The sequence below is a fragment of the Suncus etruscus genome, chromosome 6 (genome assembly GCF_024139225.1).
Source record: "Suncus etruscus isolate mSunEtr1 chromosome 6, mSunEtr1.pri.cur, whole genome shotgun sequence".
Lineage (NCBI taxonomy): Eukaryota > Metazoa > Chordata > Mammalia > Eulipotyphla > Soricidae > Suncus > Suncus etruscus.
Genome location: NC_064853.1, coordinates 38,205,104 through 38,226,970, shown reverse-complemented (window position 1 = coordinate 38,226,970; position 21,867 = coordinate 38,205,104). Strand labels below are relative to the sequence as shown.

At 40.1% G+C, this 21,867-nt stretch overlaps 1 protein-coding gene and 1 non-coding gene across 2 annotated transcripts in view; both read left to right on the top strand.

Moving 5' to 3' along the window:
* Positions 1-21,867, top strand: part of MACF1 (microtubule actin crosslinking factor 1) — a 413,147-nt gene that overhangs the window by 336,715 nt on the left and 54,565 nt on the right. Inside the window, exons 59-66 of the mRNA XM_049774609.1 lie at positions 9,616-9,777; positions 9,967-10,137; positions 11,650-11,816; positions 15,949-16,108; positions 16,481-16,807; positions 17,757-17,841; positions 18,287-18,528; positions 20,621-20,827. Coding sequence (XP_049630566.1) covers positions 9,616-9,777; positions 9,967-10,137; positions 11,650-11,816; positions 15,949-16,108; positions 16,481-16,807; positions 17,757-17,841; positions 18,287-18,528; positions 20,621-20,827 — 1,521 coding nt within the window. The remainder of the gene's footprint in view (positions 1-9,615; positions 9,778-9,966; positions 10,138-11,649; positions 11,817-15,948; positions 16,109-16,480; positions 16,808-17,756; positions 17,842-18,286; positions 18,529-20,620; positions 20,828-21,867) is intronic.
* LOC126012347 (U6 spliceosomal RNA) lies at positions 4,725-4,827 on the top strand. The gene has a single exon (XR_007496858.1). It is a non-coding gene; the product is annotated as a U6 spliceosomal RNA (small nuclear RNA).

Below are 21,867 nucleotides of genomic sequence, written 5' to 3'. Positions count from 1 at the left end.
CAAGTTACTAAGTTTATGAATATTTTCTTTTATCTGGTGAAAATTTTGCAATTTGTTTACTGTTGGTTTCTTCTTGAAGATACACTAAGCCCAAGGAAAAAGATAGAAACATTTGTTGGCTTACATTTTGAAAATATTATAAGCAAAAAAATAGTGATTTTGCTTTGAAATTTATAAGTGTGCTCTTTCCTAGATGAAGAGGTATTTTGTTTTTGGTGTTTTGTTTTGTTTCCCCTCCTCCCCCAGGACATGTGCTCAGGACATACTCCTGACTGCACTCAATAATTACTCCTGGCAGTGCTCAGGGGACCATATGGGATGCCAGGGGTTGAACTTGGTTCTGCTGCCTGTAAGCTACTTATCTGCTATACTCTCACTCAGGCCCTAAGATATGGTTTATTAATTGGTGATGACAGCAGCTAGGCAGAGACCAGAGTTTTAACATGAGGCTTTACATATAACCACTCTTGGAAAATTATTTAGGAGATCCAAGGTCCAGTTTCCTTATTAGGTTCAGCAGAAAAAAACCTACTAATAATTGTAAGAACAAAATTTTTTTGTACCTCATTTTCGTGTGCGTGTGTGTGTGTGTGTGTGTGTGTGTGTACATATACGTGTACATTTGTACACATGCATACCACACCTGGTATTATTGATGGTAGCTCCTAATTCTGTGCTCAGGGTTCACTCCCACTCCTGTGGTATTTGTGAAACCGTGCCTTGCCAGGGATCAAATGCAGGGGTTCCTGATAGCAAAACATGCACTCAGCCTGTGGAGCTATCTCTCAGGCCCTAATTACTCATCTAAGCCAACAAAGATTTCAAATGCTATCAATATTCTCTCATTCTTGCCTCTTCCCTTTTAAATAGGCCATTGAAGGAATCCACCAAAGCAGGTAGTGAAAGCAATATATAGATGTGTGAATTAGCAGCTTTTAATACAAATTTGTTTTTTAAAGTCAAGGTAATGTATTTTAAGGCTGGGATATGGCTTAAGGACCTACAGTACAGCCTTGCACCTCATGGCCCTCAGATGTCATTATGACCATCTAGTGTTGCCCTAGGGTCCCTGAGGTTTGGGTCCTGTCAGGTCTATACTAACTCCAATCCCATCCATACTACTGAGAGTGTCCCTTACATTTTTTAAAGAGATATTTTAGAAGCCAAGATATCAGTTTTTATCAGTTGTTAAGGCTCTTGGCTTGCGTGTGGCCAACGCTGGTTCAGTCCCTGACATCATGTGTTCTTCAGGCACTGTCAGGAGTGATCTTAAGTACAGAACTAGGAGTAGCCTCTGAATGTGGTCCAAGAACAAACCCTAGAAAATGGTACTTTATTCATCAACGGAAGCAACTCAATCTCCTAGACCTTTTATTTCTTTATAAAAGAGGGAATTAGACTAAATGTCCTCCTAAGTCTCTCTTAGTTCCAAGTTTTATGAGATTCTTTTTTTGTGGGGAGGGAGGAACTGAGCCACTCCTGGTGTTTCTCGAGGGCATATGCAGTGCTAGGACCATACAGGCACCACCCTGTGTGTAGTAAGTCAAGCATCTTAACCCATGTACTCTGTCAAGCCTCTCTATGAGATTCTTTTTTTTTTTTTCCCGGTTTTTGGGCCACACCCGGCGGTGCTCAGGGGTTACTCCTGGCTGTCTGCTCAGAATAGCTCTTGGCAGGTACGGCGGACCATATGGGACACCGGGATTTGAACCAACCACCTTTGGTCCTGGATCGGCTGCTTGCAAGGCAAACACCGCTGTGCTATTTCTCCGGGCCCTCTATGAGATTCTTTTTTTTTTGTTTGTTTTTGTTTTTGTTTTTGTTTTTGGGCCATACCCGGTAACGCTCAGGGGTTACTCCTGGCTATGTGCTCAGAAGTTGCTCCTGGCTTGGGGGACCATATGGGACACCGGGGGATCGAACCGCGGTCCATCCAAGGCTAGCGCAGGCAAGGCAGGCACCTTACCTTTAGCGCCACCACCCGGCCCTCTATGAGATTCTTAATGTCAGAGAATAGAACATTAGAATACCACTTGGAACAGTGCTCATATCCATGAGCTTTTCTAGTGAAAATACAGCCTCCCACAGTTCATTGTCCCCCTCATTCTGTAATCAAGGGTAAGGTGTGAAGAAGTTAAGAGAGTTATCTAATCTATTCAGGAATTACTGAACTGAGAAGTGATTTGATGTTACACTGTCCTTAAGCCCAAGATAGTACCATTCTTTTATCAAGTATTAACTGAGTTGGTGTGCAAGAGAAAAGTGGGTTCTGCCATCTACCCAATTGGTAGTCTTAGGTGACTAGTGTTAAATATGCACTGTCCAGAATAATGAAAAATCGTTTTGAGGGACTGGAGTTATACTACAATGGACAAGGCGTTTGCCTTGCATGTGACCGACCTGGATTCATGCCCTGGCACTCCATATGATCACCGACTCCCTCCAGGAGTAATCTCTGAGCTCAGAGCCAGGAGTTAGCCCTGAGCACAGCTGGTTGTGACCCTAAGACTTAAAAAAAAAATTTTTTTTTTGTGGGCTAAAATTCTCCTGCTTAGCATGAGAGTGGTGGTTATCTCACCTTGAGCTTTACTAATTATTTTGTAACATAACAACCCACCAAATTGTGTCACCTTTTAGGTTGATGGATTTGTTTTCATTCTCTGATTTTTACTGAGTTTGGGATTAACATTAAGATTCTAGAAACCTGTCCAGAAATCACTAGCATTCTTGCTTATATAAAATATTTTCAGTATGAACCTTAAAATAATAACTATAATAAGTGTAAGTATAATGTAGTATGATGCATTACCATAATGCAAATTTTTAAAAAAACTAATCAAATATGCATAAAATTTCAGAAAATTTTTAGAGAAACCTTAGCATTAGATTTTGGAATCTGTTTCCCATCTGCAAAATTAATAGATGGGACTAGATAATTTTGAAGGATTCTTCCAGCTCCAGAAGGTAGCCATATTATAAAATATTGCCAGATATAAGTGGCAGAAAAAGAAGATAGTAGTCTACCAGCTTATTATCTTTGGAAGTATAGTTCCTTTATGAAATATCTAGAAGCAAGCAGAAGCCTACATCTGTTCCAGACAGGACCATTAACGAATGAGAATATATTGAGATTATTTTGAAAATGTTTGTTTACTTTAGAATATATTCTTGATCCAGAGGCTTAGAGTGCCTACTTTGCAAGTTTATGGTCACAGGTTTACATCTCTGGTGTCCTACTGATGCTAGGCACAGTCTGGACAAATCTGTTGTGTGTGATTATTGGAACCACAATTAGCAGCTTCAAAGACTGGGGTATGTAAGCAAAAGAAAAACTAGGGATTCTCATGATCTCATTTGAGTTATTTGGATGTTTGACTGGTTAACAGAATCTTTATGTATTTGCTTGCCTTCCCTAAAACATGGATCTGTATATTCATGTGTTCCCTATACATGGATCTGTTTATTCATTGAATGAATTTTTATTGTGTGCCCACTCTGTGCGTAGGGCTCCAGGAAACAACTGGCATGCTACCAGATTCTATAGAACTTAAGCAGTTGTGGGAGAGGCAAGCATTACTCCCAAATAAGTACAAATAAGTAGTTTTACACCATAGCAAATGCTTTGAATAGAAAATAAAGACTCTGGGGCTGGAGTGATAGTATCGTAGGTAGGACACTTGCCCTGCATACTGCTGACCTGAATTGGATACCCTACAGTCCCCCATCCTCTAGGAGTGATTCCTGAGTACTGCTGGGTATGGCCCCAAAAGAAAAGAAAGGCCTGTGGTAAAAAGAAAAGGGGGGATAGAGTAAATGGTTGGTAGTATTATTTGGGCAAGAGTTTGGGAAGAGTTTGACATAATAGAACTAAAAGGGTGGGCCCGGAGAGATAGCACAGCGGTGTTTGCCTTGCAAGCAGCCGATCCAGGATCAAAGGTGGTTGGTTCGCATCCCGGTGTCCCATATGGTCTCCCGTGCCTGCCTGGAGCTATTTCTGAGCAGACAGCCAGGAGTAACCCCTGAGCAACGCTGGGTGTGGCCCCCCCAAAAAAAGAACTAAAAGGGTGAGCAGGTAAATGGAAAAGTGAGCAAAGGAAAGGAGTAACTTGAAACAATCTAAAGAGGTTGTAAGAGGCAGGATGATGTAGAGACTAAGAGAGAAGTCCTCAAAGAAGGTACTGAAAGTTTTGGGGCATTTTCAGCTTCAAATTTTACTTCTTTTCTTTTCTTTTCTTTTCTTTTCTTTTCGTGTGTGTGTGTGTGTGTGTGTGTGTGTGTGTGTGTGTGTGTGTGTGTGTGTGGTTTTGGTTTTTGGGCCACACCCGGCAGTGTTCAGGGGTTACTCCTGGCTCTGTGCTCAGAAATCACTACTGGCAGGCTCAGGGGACTATATGAGATGCTGAGAATTGAACCCAGGTCCATCCTGGGTTGGCCGCATGCAAGGCTAAATGCCCTACTGCTGTGCTATCTCTCTGGCCCCATCAAAGTTTATTTGTTCTTAAATCTTTTTGTTTTTGGCTGACACCCATAGTACTCCAGACTTACTCCTGGCTCGGCACTTAAGGAATTACTCTTGGTGGGCTTCGGGATCATACATGGTACTGAGGATCAAACCCAGGTTGGCCACGTTCAGGGTTGTGTGCAGGGCCTTGGCCATTGTACTATCTCTTTGCCCCCTGCATTTAACTATTACCACGTTATAATATCAAGAGTACTCACATTCAGTGCATCCAACAGCATGCATACTAAACTTGGAATGATACAGAGAGATTAGCATGTCCCCTGCACAAGGATGACATGAAAATTGAAGTGTTCCATACAGCTTTTCTTCTGTATAACTCCTATCTCAGACCTCTTCGATTATCAAAATCCCCTACCCCAGCTAAAATCCATCCCAGCTAAATCTCTTAATATTTCCCTGTCCAACTTTATTAAATAAACTTGAAAAGTTTAGAGAAAAAGAAAATATATCTAGAAGCTCAAGAAACCTTTGAAATTTCTTTATGGAATGACATTAGAAATTTAGATACTGGGCCCAGAGTGATAGCACTCGTCGGGTGTTTGTTTGCCTTGCACGCAGCCAACCTGGGTTCAATCCCTGGCATCCCATATGGTCCCTGAGCCTACCAGGGGCAATTTCTGAGCACAGAGCCAGGAGTAACCCCTGAGTGCTGCTGGGTGTGGTCCAATAAACAAACCAAAAAAAAAAAAAAAAAAGAAATCTGTATATAGACATTTCTTCTATAATTTTAGTTCCTGTCTGAAGAATTTGGAAAATACCATCAGATTATTAATCAGAAATATCAGCTTGTTTGGAAGGTGGGGATGGCCAAGGAAGCTAGAAGCGCAGAGTCCTGGTTGTGGAAATACCTCACAGCCAGCACTTCCCATCCCTGTAATCAGAGACTTCCTCAGACAGGGGTACTGAAAGTTTGAAGCAAGGAGCAAAATGATAAATTTTTTTGGTAGATGCCACTTCTGGCAAGACTCAGAGGCCACCACAGTTACACCCTACATTGTTGGGAGTTGGGACAGGGGATCAGGCAGTACCAGGAATCGAACTCAAGGACCTACTTTTGCCAGACATGTGCTTACCATTTGAACTAACTCTAGCCCTTAAATGTTTTCAAGCTTACTCCTGGCCTAAAAATAGAAAAACAAGTCCACAGTGACAGTAAGCATTCTCAACATTCTTTGGAGTTTAGAAATCTCAGGAGGTTTTTTGCTTTATATGTATTTATATCTCATTAGCATGGAAAATTGAAAATAGTGAACAACTTACCTTTTTTTTTAAACTTTGTATTTCTTAAACCATTGTTATTGAGGCACTGGGATTTATAATATCATGACTTAAAATGTTCATGGCTACATCATTCCTTCACCACTCCTATCCACTCCCTTCCACTCCCTTCCACCAGTGTCCCAGACACACACACACACACACACACACACACACACTTTTAAATCAAGGCTAAATTGATAAAGTAAAATTTTTTTCAAAAATTTTAAAGAGATACATATGACAATTTTGTGTCATTACATTTAAGATTTTATTTTTGTTTGTTTTAGGACCACATCCAGTGATGCTTAGGGATTACTCCTGGCTATGTGCTCAAAAATCGCTCCTAGTTTGGGGACCATATGGGATGCCAGGGATCTAACCCAGATCCGTCCTAGGTCAGCTGTGTGCAAGGCAAAGGCCTTACTGCTATGCTATTGCTCTGGCTCCTACATTTAAGTTTTTTTTTTAATTTTTTTTTTTTTTTTTTTGTGGTTTTTGGGTCACACCCAGCAGTGCTCAGGGGTTATTCCTGGCTCCAGGCTCAGAAATTGCTCCTGGCAGGCACGGGGGACCATATGGGACGCCAGGATTCGAACCGATGACCTCCTGCATGAAAGGCAGACGCCTTACCTCCATGCTATCTCTCCGGCCCCTTTTTTAATTTTCTTTTGGAGGGGTCACACCCGGCAGAGCTCAGAGGTCACTCCTGGCTCCATGCTCAGAAATTGCTCCTGGCAGACTCAGGGGACCATATGGGACTCTGGGATTCAAACCGATGACCTTCTGCATGAAAGGCAAACGCCTTACCTCCATGCTATCTCTCCAGCCCCACATTTAAGATTTTTATGAAATAAATCCAACTAATGTAAATAGTAGTTAAGAGTGAAGAGAATTGGGCCGGAGAGATAGCATGGAGGTAAGGCGTTTGCCTTTCATGCAGAAGGTCATTGGTTTGAATCCTATATGATCCCCGGAGCCTGCCAGGAGCGATTTCTGAGCGTGGAGCCAGGAGTAACCCCTGAGCACGGCCAGGTGTGACCCAAAAACCAAAAAAAAAAGAGTGAAGAGAATTAAGAAAATTTATTTGGTTTAGTTTTGGGAATCATAGCCAGGCGTGTTCAGGGCTTAACACTGATTATATACTCGGGAATTGTTCCTGGTGGGATTCAGGGGATCTTATGTGGTGCCAGGGATTGAACTAGCGTTGGCTCCATGCAAAGCTAAGCATCATAACCTGCTGTACTAGCTCTCTAGTCCCAAATTAAGAAAAATTTAGGGGAGACTCTGAATGGGCCTATAAAAGTATAAAACTGTGTTTTATCCCAAGAAAGGTAAAATTAGCTTTATGTTAGAAATATTATAGATGCTGCTTATTTGTCTGCATTAACAAATAAAGGATTGCAATTAAAAAAATACATGCCTATGTACAGCAGGTAGGGTGCTATTTTGCACACAGCAACCAGATTCAATCTCTGGTTTTCTATCTAGTCCCCCGAGCACTTCCAGTAGTGATTACTGAGTGCAGAGCCAGGAGTAACTACAGAGCATTGCCAGGTGTGGCCGGAAAACAAAACAAAACAAATATCTCTATGGATAAAAAAAAAAAACCCAAACACCTGCTTAGATATATAACATTCAGTATAAATGAAATGTTAATTCATAATTACAAATATGAAATCTCTTAGCAGGATAGGAGTAAACAAACCTTTTTTTTTTTTTTTTTTTTTTTTTTTTGGTTTTTGGGCCACACCCAGTAACGCTCAGGGGTTACTCCTGGCTATGTGCTCAGAAGTTGCTCCTGGCTTGGGGGACCATATGGGACACCGGGGGATCGAACCGCGGTCCGTCCAAGGTTAGCGCAGGCAAGGCAGGCACCTTACCTTTAGCGCCACCGCCCGGCCCCGAACAAACCTTTCTTAATCTAACCATAAACCTCCGGATTGAATGTCATATTCACTGCTAAATGCTGAGGAATTTGTCTTTTTTTTAAAAAATACATTCTTTATGAAACTTGTTTTAAAGCTATGAATTCCCTAAACTGTTGTCTCCATCCAGAGACTATTCATTAGATTATTTTTTCATAGGCATAATACTGATATGTCTTACCCAAACACACTTTTACATCTACTAGAGGAGAGGGGTTGTTTCACAACTCAGGACTTATTTCTGCCTTTTGTGTTTAGGGATCACTCCTGGTAGTGTTCTGGGGAACCATATATGGTACCAGGGATCAAATTGGGGTCAGCTACATGAAAGAAAGGCAAGCACCTTAACCCCTGTTTTAGCTCTTCAGCCCTATCTTTATTTTTGTCTACTTCACTTTTTCTTTAAAAAAATAAAAAAAAAACATCCTGTAACTTTAATTTCCTCACCTGTCTCACTGAAATTGAAAAAAAAATTTTTTTTTGTTTTGTTTTGGTGCCATACCTGTGATGCTCATGGGTTACTTCTGGCTCTGCACTCAGGAATCACTTGGTGGTGCTTAGGGAACCGTATGGGATATTGAGGATTGAACTTGGCTTAACTGCATGAAAGGCAAATGCCCTATTTGCCATCCTATTGCTCCAGTTCCATGAGGAATTTTTTATGGAAGAAAAAATAATAGGATAAAGAGCCATTTGATAATAGAAATTTGATCATAGGGCTAGAGAGGTAGCACAGCAGGTAGGGTGTTTGCCTTGCACTCAGCTGACCCAGGTTCAATCCCTGGCACCCCATATGGTCCCGCAAATCTGCCAGGAGCTATTTCTGAGTACAGAGCCAGGAATAACCCCTGAGCACCACTGGATGTGACGCCTCTCCCCTCCCCCCCAAAAAAAACTATTGATCTTAGAGACAAGTACACATTTTATTTCTTCCTGACTATTTCTTTTTAGAAAAATACTAGTTATAATAAGGCTCATCTATAGTAGAAAGAAATATACGCATTATTACATTTGTTCAGTGTTTTTGTGTTGCCAGGGACTAAACCCAGGTTCCTCATATACAAGGCATGCATTCTACCACTGAGCCACATCTCTGAAGCCCTATTCAAATTATATTAAAATTTCACTTGTTATACAGTGGTCACAGATATAAAGTATATGTCTGTATATGTCTGAATTTGTTAAGGTCATTCCCCAAGATTACTGGCATGTTTCCCTTTGTAATTAGAGGAATACTGTTTCAAGATTAATGGCTGTGTGTGGTCTGTGGTCCTGAAACAGAAGGGAGTTAAATGGCCACAGGAGGATTAAGTTTTGCAGTGGTTGCTTTTTTCACATCATTAATGTGTTTTGACTAGTTGAGTTTTTAGTCTTACACAGAGAGTGTTACATATTATCTGTGATCAGTTGGAGCTATTCCCCGTGGTATTTTTAATCATAAATACTAGTCATCTGGTATTTTCCCTTTCAGAATTGGTACACATCACACTTCTGTGATATCTTGACACTTCTCTATATTTCCTTTGTATTAAAAATTAGGCAGATGGGACCAGAGAGATAGTATAGCAAAGGCACTTGCCTTGTATGCACCCAACCAACCCTGGTTTCATCAACAGGATCCCATATGGTTCCCCAATACCATAAGGAGTGCTGGTTTTTGTAGCCCCCAAAATAATAAATAGTAAAATTAAACATTTTTTCATTTATATCATTTATTAGGTTTAACAATCTAAGTAGTACCATAACTCTGTAATTGCTTGTCTTAGGTGAATATAGTGAAACATGAAATCACATGTTTCCTTGATATGTGCTTGGCCTTCTTTTGTTAAATCATAAATTTAATAAATCAAGAATAACTAGAGAAAATTTGCTTTTAGATTAAATCTTTTTTGCCTTGCAATTATCTAGATGTTTCAGAAAGAACAGGTGGATCCTCTTCAGATGAAATTGCAGCAGGTGAATGGACTTGGCCAGGGATTGATTCAAAGTGCCGGCAAAAACTGTGATGTGCAGGGTTTGGAGCATGATATGGAAGAGATCAACGCTCGATGGAATACACTAAATAAGAAGGTGAATAGTGTGAAAATTACAAGTATACTGGGAAAGAGGGCATAGAAAAAACTTCTAAAGCTAATATTTCTGGAACCTAAGTAATAATAAGGATTTTTTAACATTTGCCATCTGTATTTGCTAGAAGGGGTCAGTAGTAATTTTTTAAATGCTCTCTCCTCATAACGAGCCTCTCTAACTGTGATACAGGTTGCACAGAGAATTGCACAACTGCAAGAAGCTTTGTTGCATTGTGGGAAATTTCAAGATGCCTTGGAGCCATTGCTCAGCTGGCTGGCAGATACTGAGGAGCTCATAGCCAATCAGAAACCTCCATCTGCTGAGTATAAAGTGGTAAAAGCACAGATCCAAGAACAGAAGGTAAGTGAGAATGTTGGGATAGTGAACTGTAGCAGCCGTAGGGAGTGGCAGACATATCACATTTGCTTATAGTTTAAGGAGCAAATTCAGTAGTTTTATGTATAATCCTAACCTACATTGTGTGATCTTGAGAAAGGTGGAAATGATATTCATTATCTTAGTTTTATCTGATAGTTTGCTGCGGCATATGTTGTCTGAACAGGTTGTTTTGTTCATGTGTCCTTTTTTAATTTCATTTAATTATAGCATTTTGTGAAGAGACATTTGATGTTTTAAATAATTTTGTAAGACCCTTGAGTGACATCATTTTATTTTGACTCTAAGGGAGTAGGGTTTTATCCCCCTCCAAGCCACTGTGTGGAGTTTGCACAATCTCCACAGGTCTATATAAGTTTTCTCCAATGTTTCAAAGACGTGTGGTGCAATCTGAGGGTAGGTGTGTCCTTGTGTCCTGCCTAGAACATCCTGTCTTTAGCGTTTGTTTTTTGTTGTTGTTTTGGTTTGGTTTTGGTTTTTGGGTCATACGCTGCAGTGCTCAGGGGTTACTCCTGGCTCTATGCTCAGAAATCGCCTCTGGCAGACTCGGGGGACCAAATGAAATTCTGGGATTTGAACCACCGTCTTTCTGCATGCAAGGCAAATGCCTTACCTCCATGCTATTTCTCTGGCCCCTCTAGGTGTTTGTTTTACCTTGCACTCTGAGCAGTGTAGATAGCCTCCCACTATCCTCAACTCTGAACTTGAATCAGTAGGTTAAAGAAATAAATGAATACAGTGATTGTGGAATATTTGAAGTGTTTTGGGTTTTTACTTAGAAATTCAGTGATGTCTTTGACACCATATATATATATATATATATATATATATGCTACATGGAAATTTTATTAGTTTATATCAACTGACTTGAGAAAACTTGTTTAATATGGTCTTTTAACTTGTAGTCAGTTCCTAAGAACCTGTGACAGTATTAAATAAGGACTTCCCATGTATTGTGTATGTACAAGGATCTGTTTTTGTTGGCTTAATTTCCATTTCAAGGCAGTTTTGTATAAAATAAGTTCTCTGTTGGGGCCAGAGCGGTGGTGCAAGTGATAGGGTGTTTGTCTTGCACACAGCTAACCTAGGACGGACCACAGTTCAATCCTCCCGGTCCTTCATGCCAAGAGCAATTTCTGAGCACATAGCCAGGAGTAACCCCTGAGCATCACCAGATGTGGCCCCAAAAAAACAAAAAAAAAGAAAAGTTCTCTGCTAATTACATAATAACATTCATTGCTCTATATAAAAGCTTAAGTATATGAAAAGTTCATGTGGGTAATAGAAACCATACTGTAACTCATGTTTCTGCTACAAAGATGAAAAATCTATTAAATTTAGGATTTGATGTGGATTTTGGACTCTTTTGTCTTTATTTTATATTTTAAAATAATCCCATGTTGTTGAAATATGTATGACTGAAACTAATAGTCCCATGTTATTACTTTTCATTCTTCTTAAACATGTCTACAATAGCTGCTGCAGCGGCTCCTGGATGATCGAAAGGCTACAGTAGATATGATCCAAGCAGAAGGAGGCAGAATAGCCCAGTCAGCTGAGCTTGCTGATAGAGAGAAAATCACTGGACAGTTGGAGAACCTTGAAAGTAGATGGACTGGACTACTGAGCAAGGCAGCAGCCAGGTAAGGTCAAAGATGTTTTAGAGAAGCAGAGGTTTTTAGAGGTAAGAAGTTTGTTTTGCCTTGTTTTAGACTTATCACTGCAGTGTTTTAAAAGATGCTGAATGATTCTATTGGTGCTTTAGAAGGTAGTGTTTAATCTTGAGGGAGGGATATTTTTAGAGATGATTCTCATAACAAATCACCCTTCAAAAAATTAGCCTCAGCAACTTTTAATTCTAAAACTTAGTTCATTGTTCTTTATTATTGTGCTACAGTAAAATTATGGTTTCAAATAACAAGCACAATTTCTTATAATCCAGCCACGTTCTTTTCTGAATTTTTTTATTGATTGGTTGGTTGGTTGGTTTTTGGGCTACACCCAACATTATTCAAGGGTTACTGCTGGCTCTGCACTCAGGAATTATTCCTGGCAGTGCTCAGGGGACTATACAGGATGCCAGGGATCGAGCTTAGGTTGGCTTTTGTGCAAGGCAAACACCCTGCCTGCTGTACTATCCCTCCAACCCCCTTTCTAAATTTTGTTGGGGAGGGTCACACCTGGTAGTGCTTGGGAAACCACATAGGATGCCTGGGTTCAAACCCTGCATGGCAGTATGCAAGACAAACACCCTACTTGCTCATTTTTTACTCTGGCCCCATCTTTACTGATTTTTTTTTCTTTACTGAATTTTTAAAAACATTTTACTTCATATTTGCAAATAATACTTCTGATTCTTGGAATTGGATTATTTTTTCTATTTACTTATCTATTTAATATATCCTAATGTCACACATTTCTGCATTTAGGAGCCAGTCTATCATTTTGTTAAATATATGGACATTCAAGGAATGCCTAAACTTTCCTTAGTGAACGGCAAAAATATAAACACTAACTATACTTTGCTCCTCCAAGGAAGTGCTTTCTTTAGCTGTGTTGCACCAAAATTACCTTGGGTTTTGATTTTGGTTTTGGTTTTTGGGCTGCATTGAATGGAGTTCAGGGGATACTCCCAGCATTGTGCTTGGATCACTCCCATAGTAGGGCTAAGGCATGTAAGTCTAGGTATCAAATCTAGGTCCCACTGCACTCAGTTGCTCTTTGCACCATCTATCTAATCCCAATTATGAATTTTTGTTGTTGTTGTGATAGTGATGGGAGCCACACCACCAGGAGTGAGCCCTAAACACAGTCAGGTGTGACACCAACACATGTGAAAAGAAGAAAACAAAAAAAAGATACTGGGAATAGAGAAATAAAGGAGTGATCCCTGACCACAGAGCCAGGAGTAATTCCTGAGCATGGCCAGGGTGTGGCCTCCCCCAAAATACAGAAATTGGTCTTTTTTTTAATGGAAATCTAGATCAATAATTATCTTTATTTGTTTTAGTGGCAGTATTTTAAGTTATATTCTGAAGGCAGGAATTAAAAAGAAGAAAATACATATATTGACATTTTATTTGTGATGCTAGAGGTTAAAACCATTCTTTGTTAATGTGTGCTTTGCCACTGAGCCACATTCCTGGTCATTATATCGACATTTTAAAATAGAACATAGATACATATTTTTCTTTTAAAATAAAATATTGGGGGCCAGAGCCCCCATAATACAACTGGTAAGGCTTTTGCCTTGGATGCAGCCAATCCAGGTTCAATCCCCAGTATTCCACATGGTCCCTCAATCACTGCCTGAGTGCAGAACCAGAAGTAACCCCTGAGTATTGCCAGATGCCACCTGAAACCAAAATAAAAATTATAAAATAAAATAAAAATCTAGAGTATGGTCTACAGATATCAAAATGGGTTAAGTCATTTACCTGTACATAGCCAAATCTGGTACCATATGTGGTCCCCTGAGCACTATGAGAGTGATCCCTAAGCAAGGAGTCAGGAGTAAACCTGAGCAACACTGGGTGCTTCCTCCAAACCAAAAAATAGAAATGAATAAATAAAATTCAAGCAAAACATAATTTCTGCTGAGCCTCACAACCAAGTGCACAACCCCCTATCACCACCACAACAAAAATAGTAAAAAAAATTATAAGAAAAGGAAGGAGTATTAAGATACTTGTTTTGCACACAGCTTATTCTGCCTTTTTTCTTTTGTTTTTGCAACCATTGTCCTTCATAGTTGGGTTTCAGACATAACAATGAATCAGGGCCATTCCCTTTACCGAGCCATAGTTTTTAGAATTTTCCCCCTCTTATCTTTCTCATTATAAACAGAAAAATTTATTAAAGAAATTGTACATATTTAGGACATGTGCAAATGCACTCAGAGGCCAAAGCCCAGGATTCTTGGGCCCCAGTTATCATTCCTTCAGTTTCAGTTAAGTGTTAACACTGAACTGGGACTGTGAAATGTATGGTCTTTACTCCATAGAGCTCATATCCTTCCTACTGTAGTCTAGTAAACTCATATATCCTAAATAATCACCAGCACCACATATTGTGCCCTGTACACAGCTGGGTATGGCTCTCCTCTAAAATTTTAAACAACAATTTAAACAATTTTTGGAAGTAGGGCATTTGTCTTACATGCAGAAGGACGGTGGTTTGAATCCTGGCATCCCATATGGTCCCCTGAGCCTGCCAGGAGCGATTTCTGAGCCTAGTGACAAGAGTAACCCCTGAGTGCTGCCGGGTGTGACCAAAAAAAAAAAAAAAAAAAACATTTTCTAGATATAAAAATGCCAAATATTATTTCAAAAGTAAAATAAAAAAAAACCAACCTTGAAATAAAGATTTTTCATTTTTATATCTAGAAAATTGTATTTGAATTATGTTCAGGGTTTATACCTGGTTCTGTGTTCCATGAGCACATGCTAAGGGGACAATATGTGGTTTCAGGAATCAAACCCAGGTTAGCCTCATACAAGACAAGCATCTAACCCACTGTACTGCCTCTCTAGTACTAACTCATTTTTTATTTTGATAAGCTTGTCTATGGTACCCAGCAAGGATCTGATATGCTTAACAACAACATGTACTCACAGAACTTTTTGTTTTATTTAGTTTGGTTTCAGTTTTGGCTTAGGGGCACACCCAGTGGTGTTCAGAAGCCCTCCCAGATTTGTACACAGGATTACTTTCATCATCCTTGGAATCAAACCAGGATTCTTTATGTAAAGCATGCAAATACCCCATTGCGCTATCTCATAGGCCCAACCCTAGGCCTTTTCAAATTCTACAGTACCAAGTCTCTTACTGATACAGTCATCCATATAGTCTTCATCATTACTCTGCTGATATAATAGTTGTTTTCCTCAAATTAGGAGCCCCAATATTCAAGGGTTCTTTCTCTTTGTATTTTGCTAGTTTTTCATCTGTAGCTTACTTAAAATAAAATTTGCTATGGATGTCAGATTAAATAAGATTTCAACTGTAGGATCTGTAATTCTATCATCTGCCATTGGTGTTGATAAATTCAGCTGTCTGAGGTCTTTTTATTTTTGGGAGGAAGGGAGGACACATTTGGCAGTGCTCAGGGGTTACTCCTAGCAGGCTCAGGAAACCATATGGAATGCCCAGGATCAAGTCTAGTGGAAAGCTTGCAAGGCAAATGCCCTACGTGTAGTGCTAGCACTCATATCAGGGGATGTCCTTTTTTTATCTTAAATGTCTATTCAGCTTTATATTGTAGGACTTCATTTTACTAGAAGCCTGGCTAGATTTGGTGAAAAGGGTAAAGAAGTTTGAATTCATAATCTGACTTTGAGCGAGAAAATAAGTTTCTTTGACACCTTTAAACTTTTATTTTGATCACATGGTCAGATGATCTCTGTGCTAAATTCATGAGTATTAGGAAGTCTGATTCTAAACCTCAGTGACCTATTGCTGCTCACTGGAGAACTTGGGGAAATTTTTTTAAGCCTTTAGCATCTGTTCTCAGTTTTGTAATAGTGGGTAAATCTGCCTGGCTTACAAAGTTCTGGTGGGATCAAAATGAGGTACAGCTTGTGAAAGCCTTTAATATATCAAAAGTCCTTTATCTGTGTGTTCTGTTTACAACTGATATTTAAAATGTGCCTGGCAGTGATTGGTATTCTACAGAATACAGAATACATACTATTATGTCTTAAGTGTGACTTAAGTCTTAAGTGTGACTTAAGTGTGACTTCTTGTCTGAGCAGCTTGTTCTATATATTTGTGTAGGCAAAAACAGCTGGAAGATATCCTGGTTCTGGCCAAACAATTCCATGAGACAGCTGAACCTATTTCTGACTTCTTATCGGTCACAGAGAAAAAGCTTGCTAACTCAGAACCTGTGGGCACTCAGACTGCCAAAATACAACAGCAGATCATTCGACACAAGGTAGGAAATAGTTTGGTGTAAATAACTACTCTAAACTGAAATGAAAACACAAACTGGGATCTGAAATCCTGGAAACCAGAAAACGGCTTGCAGTATTAAGGAAGACAAGTTTATGGGATTTAAAAAGTTTTAAATTTGGGTTTAAAAAACTTACGATCAAATTATCTATTGGTAAAATCACATTCATGAAGTGAAAATATAAATCAACAAATAGACTATCATCAGCAAAAAGCAGCTTTTGACCTTAATTTTAATATTATTTTGCCCTTTGCTTGGTTATTTTTTATATGATTTTATATCATTTGCTAGTCATTGTTTTATGTTTACTTTTCTTTTGTTTCTGTTATTCATTTTTTCCATATGGATTTCCAGGCTCTGGAGGAAGAAATAGAAAGCCATGCAACAGATGTTCACCAGGCAGTCAAAATTGGGCAGACCCTCTCCTCCCTGACCAGTTCCGCAGAACAGAGTGTTCTGTCAGAAAAGCTAGACTCGTTGCAGGCACGATACAGTGATATTCTAGACCGGTGCTGTCGGAAAGCAGCCCTGCTTGAACAGGCCCTGTCTAATGCTAGACTGTTCGGGGAGGATGAGGTGGAGGTGCTCAACTGGCTGGCGGAGGTGGAGGACAAGCTCAGTTCAGTGTTCGTAAAGGATTACAGACAGGATGTCCTGCAGAAACAGCATGCTGATCACCTGGTATTTGTGTTCTCCATCATTCTTGTTTATGTTGTTAACTTATTTTATAATTTTTCTTCACGTGTCTCTTCATTTCTTTTAAGTTTCAAGCATTTTTTATATATATATATATATATATGTGCGTGACGATGGACCTGATGCTAAGGACTGCTCTATTTTAATGAAATATAAAAAAAAAAAAAAAAGGAAATGGGCAGGGCCAGAATGATAGTACAGTGGATAGGGTGCTTGCTTTGAACAAAACTGACCAGGGCTCCATCCTCAGCATCCTGTATGGTTCCCTGAGCATAGTCAGGAGTAATTCCTGAATGCAGAGCTAGGAGTAACCACTGAACAATGTTCAGTGACAGTGTCTCAGGGGTTACTCCTGGTAATGCGCTCAGAAATAGCTCCTGGCTTGGGGGACGATATGGGATGCCAGGGGATCGAACCTCTGTCCGTCCTAGGTTAGCGCTTGCAAGGCAGATGCCTTATTGCTAGTGCCACCACTCTGGCCTCCCCATTTCCTTTTTATGAAATTTCTTAGAATATAGCAAAAATAGGTAAAGCAGATTGTTGTTTTGAATACTAGGAGTATTCACTGACTTCACTGTTTTACTACTTCAGAAAATGAGTTTTTAACCCGGAACCTGATTTAAGCTTGTATGTTCTTCCTAACTTGCTTCGCTTGGATTTTTGTCATATTTTGCTTTGGACATAGTAAGGTATTTTTTTCTCATTTCTATTTTTACCATTATTGAGTTTAATAAATTGGCATCAATAGGTTGGTAAGGCTGATTTAATTATTAGTCTCTTCATTGCAAAGAAATGCTTGCTTATAAATAATCTGATTCATTTTTTTGTAATAATAAGATAGTCAAGATATTGAAAGAGTTAAATGTCTGGTATTCGGTCTCACATTTATTTCTCTGTTTGTGCAATTGAGATTAATGGCCTTCTTTCCTTTCAGGCTTTAAATGAAGAGATTGTTAATAGAAAGAAGAATGTAGATCAAGCTATTAAAAATGGTCAGGCTCTTCTAAAACAAACCACAGGTATTTTGAAAAGTATATCCCTTAGCACCTCTGTCGTCACACTTCCATATCAAGGGAGGTTAGCATTTTGCACTACTCTTTGGACATTTGAGAAGCTTAGTGTTCACTAAGTGTTCCTGGTTGACAGGTGGCCTGGGCTTGTGTTTCCTCCTATGTCTTCTTGTTGATTGGTTTGGGTTTTTTTGTTGTTGTTAGTTGGTTTGGTTTAGGTTTTGGTGGGGAGGGGGGACACACATAAGAAGATGGGCTTACTCCTGGCTTTGTGCTTGATACCTTATACAGTGCTGGGGATCAAACAGGGATCAAAGGGTTGGCCACATGCAAGGCAAAATCGATGCCACAAGGAGAAGGCATCTGTAATATTTAAATTCTGATTTAAATAAAGTGATTAAAGTGAATCCCTCTTATCCTCTCAGACATCAGTAATTTGTGTCATCTTCCTCAGGTGAAGAAGTGCTGCTTATCCAGGAGAAATTGGATGGAATAAAAACTCGCTATGCAGACATCACAGTCACTAGCTCCAAGGCCCTCAGAACGTTAGAGCAGGCCCGGCAATTAGCCACCAAATTCCAGTCTACTTATGAGGAACTGACCACATGGCTGAAGGAGGTAGAGGAGGAGCTGGCCGCCAGTGGAGGACAGTCACCCACAGGGGAGCAAGTACTGCAATTTCAACAAAGACAGAAGGTAGGTTGTTTCTGAGTTTAAGGAGAGAAGAGTAAATTTTCCTTTTTTTTTCTTTTTTTGTTTGTTTTTGTTTTGGGGGTCATACCTGCATGCTCTTAGTGCTTACTCTGACTCTGTGCTCAGGTATCACTACTGGCTGTACTTGGGGAACTGTATAGGGTGCCAGGGATTGAACCCCAGATTGGCTGCTTACAAGGCAAATGCCCTCCTTTGTACTATTTTTCTCTGGTCCCTGGATTTTTTTGTTTTGTTTTGTTTTGTTTTGGTTTGGTTTGGTTTTGGTTTTTCGGTCACACCCGGTAATGCTCAGGGGTTACTCCTGGCTATGCGCTCCTGGCTTGGGGGACCATATGGGACACCAGGTCCATCCTAGGCTAGTGCTGGCAAGGCAGACACCTTACCTCTAGCGCCACCGCTCAGGCCCCGGAATTTTTTTTTTGATCCTCTTTTTTTAGGTTCAGAAAAAGATTTTTTGAATTTTGGGTCACACCTACCAGCACTCAGGGGTTACTCCTTGCTCTGCACTCAAATCGCTCCTGGCAGGCTCAGAGAACCATATGGGATGCTGGGGATCAAACCTGGGTCCATCCTGGATCATCTGCATGCAAGGCAAACACCCTACTACTATGTTTCCACTCCAGACCCTCAAATTATTATATTTAAAAAAATTATTTTGGTGTGTGTGCAGAGATTGAGTCTTCTTTGCCTGGTGGTACTCAATTACTGTTTCTTTTCTTTCTTTTTTTTTGGGGGGGGGTTTGGTTTTTGGGCCACACTCGATGACTACTCAGGAGTTACTCCTAGCTATGCGCTCAGAAATTGCTTCTTGCTCGGGGGACCATATGGGACACTAGGGATCAAACCTAGGTTTGTCTTAGGTCAGCCGTGTACAAGACAATTGCCCTACCACTGTGCTATCACTCTGGCTCCTCAAGGGCTATTTCTTGGCTCTGTGCTAAAGGGTCAATCTGATGACACTTGGGACAACATATTCAATGTCAGATATTGAACTGGCTACATACCAGCCAGTACTTTAATTCTGTACTCATTCCAGCCTTAACTTCATCACCAACTATCTCTGTGTTTAACCAATTAATGTCTGGCCTGCCTTATTCTTGCAGAGACAGTAAGATTTGACATACACCTATAAGTGACCTAAAAAAGAAAAAAAAAATTCCAAGTCCCTAGAAAATTTGCTTGTTGGGCCATAAAGATAGCACAGCGGTAGGATGTTTGCCTTGCACAGTCGATCCAGGACGGATGGTGGTTCAAATCTCGGTATCCCATATGGTCCCCCTGAGTACTGCCGGGTGTGACTCAAAAACCAAAAAAAGAAAGGAAAGAAAGAGAGGGAGGGAGAGAGAGGGAGAGAGAGAGAGAGAGAGAGAGAGAGAGAGAGAGAGAGAGAGAGAGGGAGGGAGGGAGAGAGAGAGAGAGAGAGAGAGAGAGAGAGAGAGAGAGAGAGAGAGAGAGAATGAGTATTTGCTTGTTATGTAACATTTTCAGTTGATTTTAGTGATTCACTCTCGAAGGAGTCCTATATATGGTTACATTTAGTTCTCCTGCAGGACCTACTATGAATAGTAATACCGTTAAGTACTCTTTCAGGTACTTATTTGTTAAGTTAAATCTGTGGTTACAGCTTGATTGACTAAATTGAAGGGGGGGGGGCTTTGTTTTGCTCAGAGATAGCATGGCTCAAGAAGTCTTAGAAGACAGTTTCTTTAGTTGTGTTTTGGGACCACACCCAGAAGTGCTCAAGTGCTCTGTGCTTGTGCTGGCTCTGTGCTCAGCAATCACTCTTGGGTGGGTTCAGGGGACCATAAATGATGCCAGGAATTGAACCTAGTCTGCTGTGTGATGGCAAATCTTACCTGTTGTACTATCTCTCTGGCCCTCACTCACAACTCTTAAGTAAGCAACAGCTAAGTCTAAAGCTACAGTGATTGAATAATCTGAGGAAAAAATAACTGTAGGAAGGAGGTCAGAGCCCTGCTGGGATGCCTGGTAGGGATAGCACTTTCTACCCAGCACAGCCGCTAATATGCTTAATTTAGTAACTTATGACCTGAAAACTTTTTTTCCTCTTTAGGAATTAAAGAAAGAGGTTATGGAGCACAGGCTGGTGTTGGACACGGTGAATGAGGTGAGCCGAGCCCTCCTGGAGCTGGTACCCTGGAGAGCCAGAGAAGGTTTGGATAAACTTGTATCTGATGCCAACGAGCAGTACAAACTGGTCAGTGACACTGTTGGACAAAGGGTGGATGAAATTGATGCTGCTATTCAGAGATCACAGCAGGTAACGTTTATAACACCTCTGCATTAATATTTTAAGCAATGGTCATGTATGTATGAGCCACAGAATTAGAACCCACATAAATACAGCCTCAAGTGGCATTGTGAGATCAAGCTAAATATGAGGCAACAAATTATCTCAGTAATGGGAAGTGATTGAGTAGAGATCTAGGAGGATGACACTAATTTGAACTAACCTACTGATCCCTTTAAGCAGAGAAGAACTTGTAGAAGAGTCTGTGAGTCTTCTCTGCCTACAAAGCAGGTAGTGGGTGTAGATGATATCTAGCCTTAAGGTGCAAGTGCTACACAATCTTATTTTGACATAATCAACTGTTTTAACATTAGATGGAAGAGAGGGAGGAACCAAGAACTATAATTACTATCAAATATGCAGGCCAAAATAGAGCTATCTAAAATAGTACCCTGCTAGTAAACACAGGTGTCATGTTTCCCTCGATCTTTTTTTCCTTCCTTCTTTTTCTGGAAACAGTTTCTTGCTTTTCTTTATAGCTGAATACTCTATATATGTGCCATAGTACAAAAAAGTATATTAGTATAACATAGTTACTTGGATTCATAGTGATAAGCAAATACATTCTCTTATTTTTTGTTTTTATTTTTGTCTTTGTTTTGGGGGCCCACCTGGCAGTGCTCAGAGCTTACTCCTGGATCTGCACTCAGGGATCACTTCTGGCTGGCTCAAGGGACCATATGGGGTGCTGGGATAGAGCCATGTGCTAGACAAGCACTTTACACACTAGACTATCACTCCAACCCTGCAAATGCTTTTCCAACTACATAGAAATTTGCTCTGTCTCCAAGCACTTCCCCAATCTTTATTCATGTCCCTGATCGTGGCCAAAGGTTTAACCATGAACTTTATCATACATGATAAATATTATATCTCTCTTACTTTAAAAAAAAATAGTTTAGAAGAAAAAAGAAAAGTTAAGGTTGGCAACATTGAAGAGGTAAGATTAGGTAGAGAGGACTAGCATTAAGTAATAATCATAGAGAATATCTCTATTGGTGACTGTATAA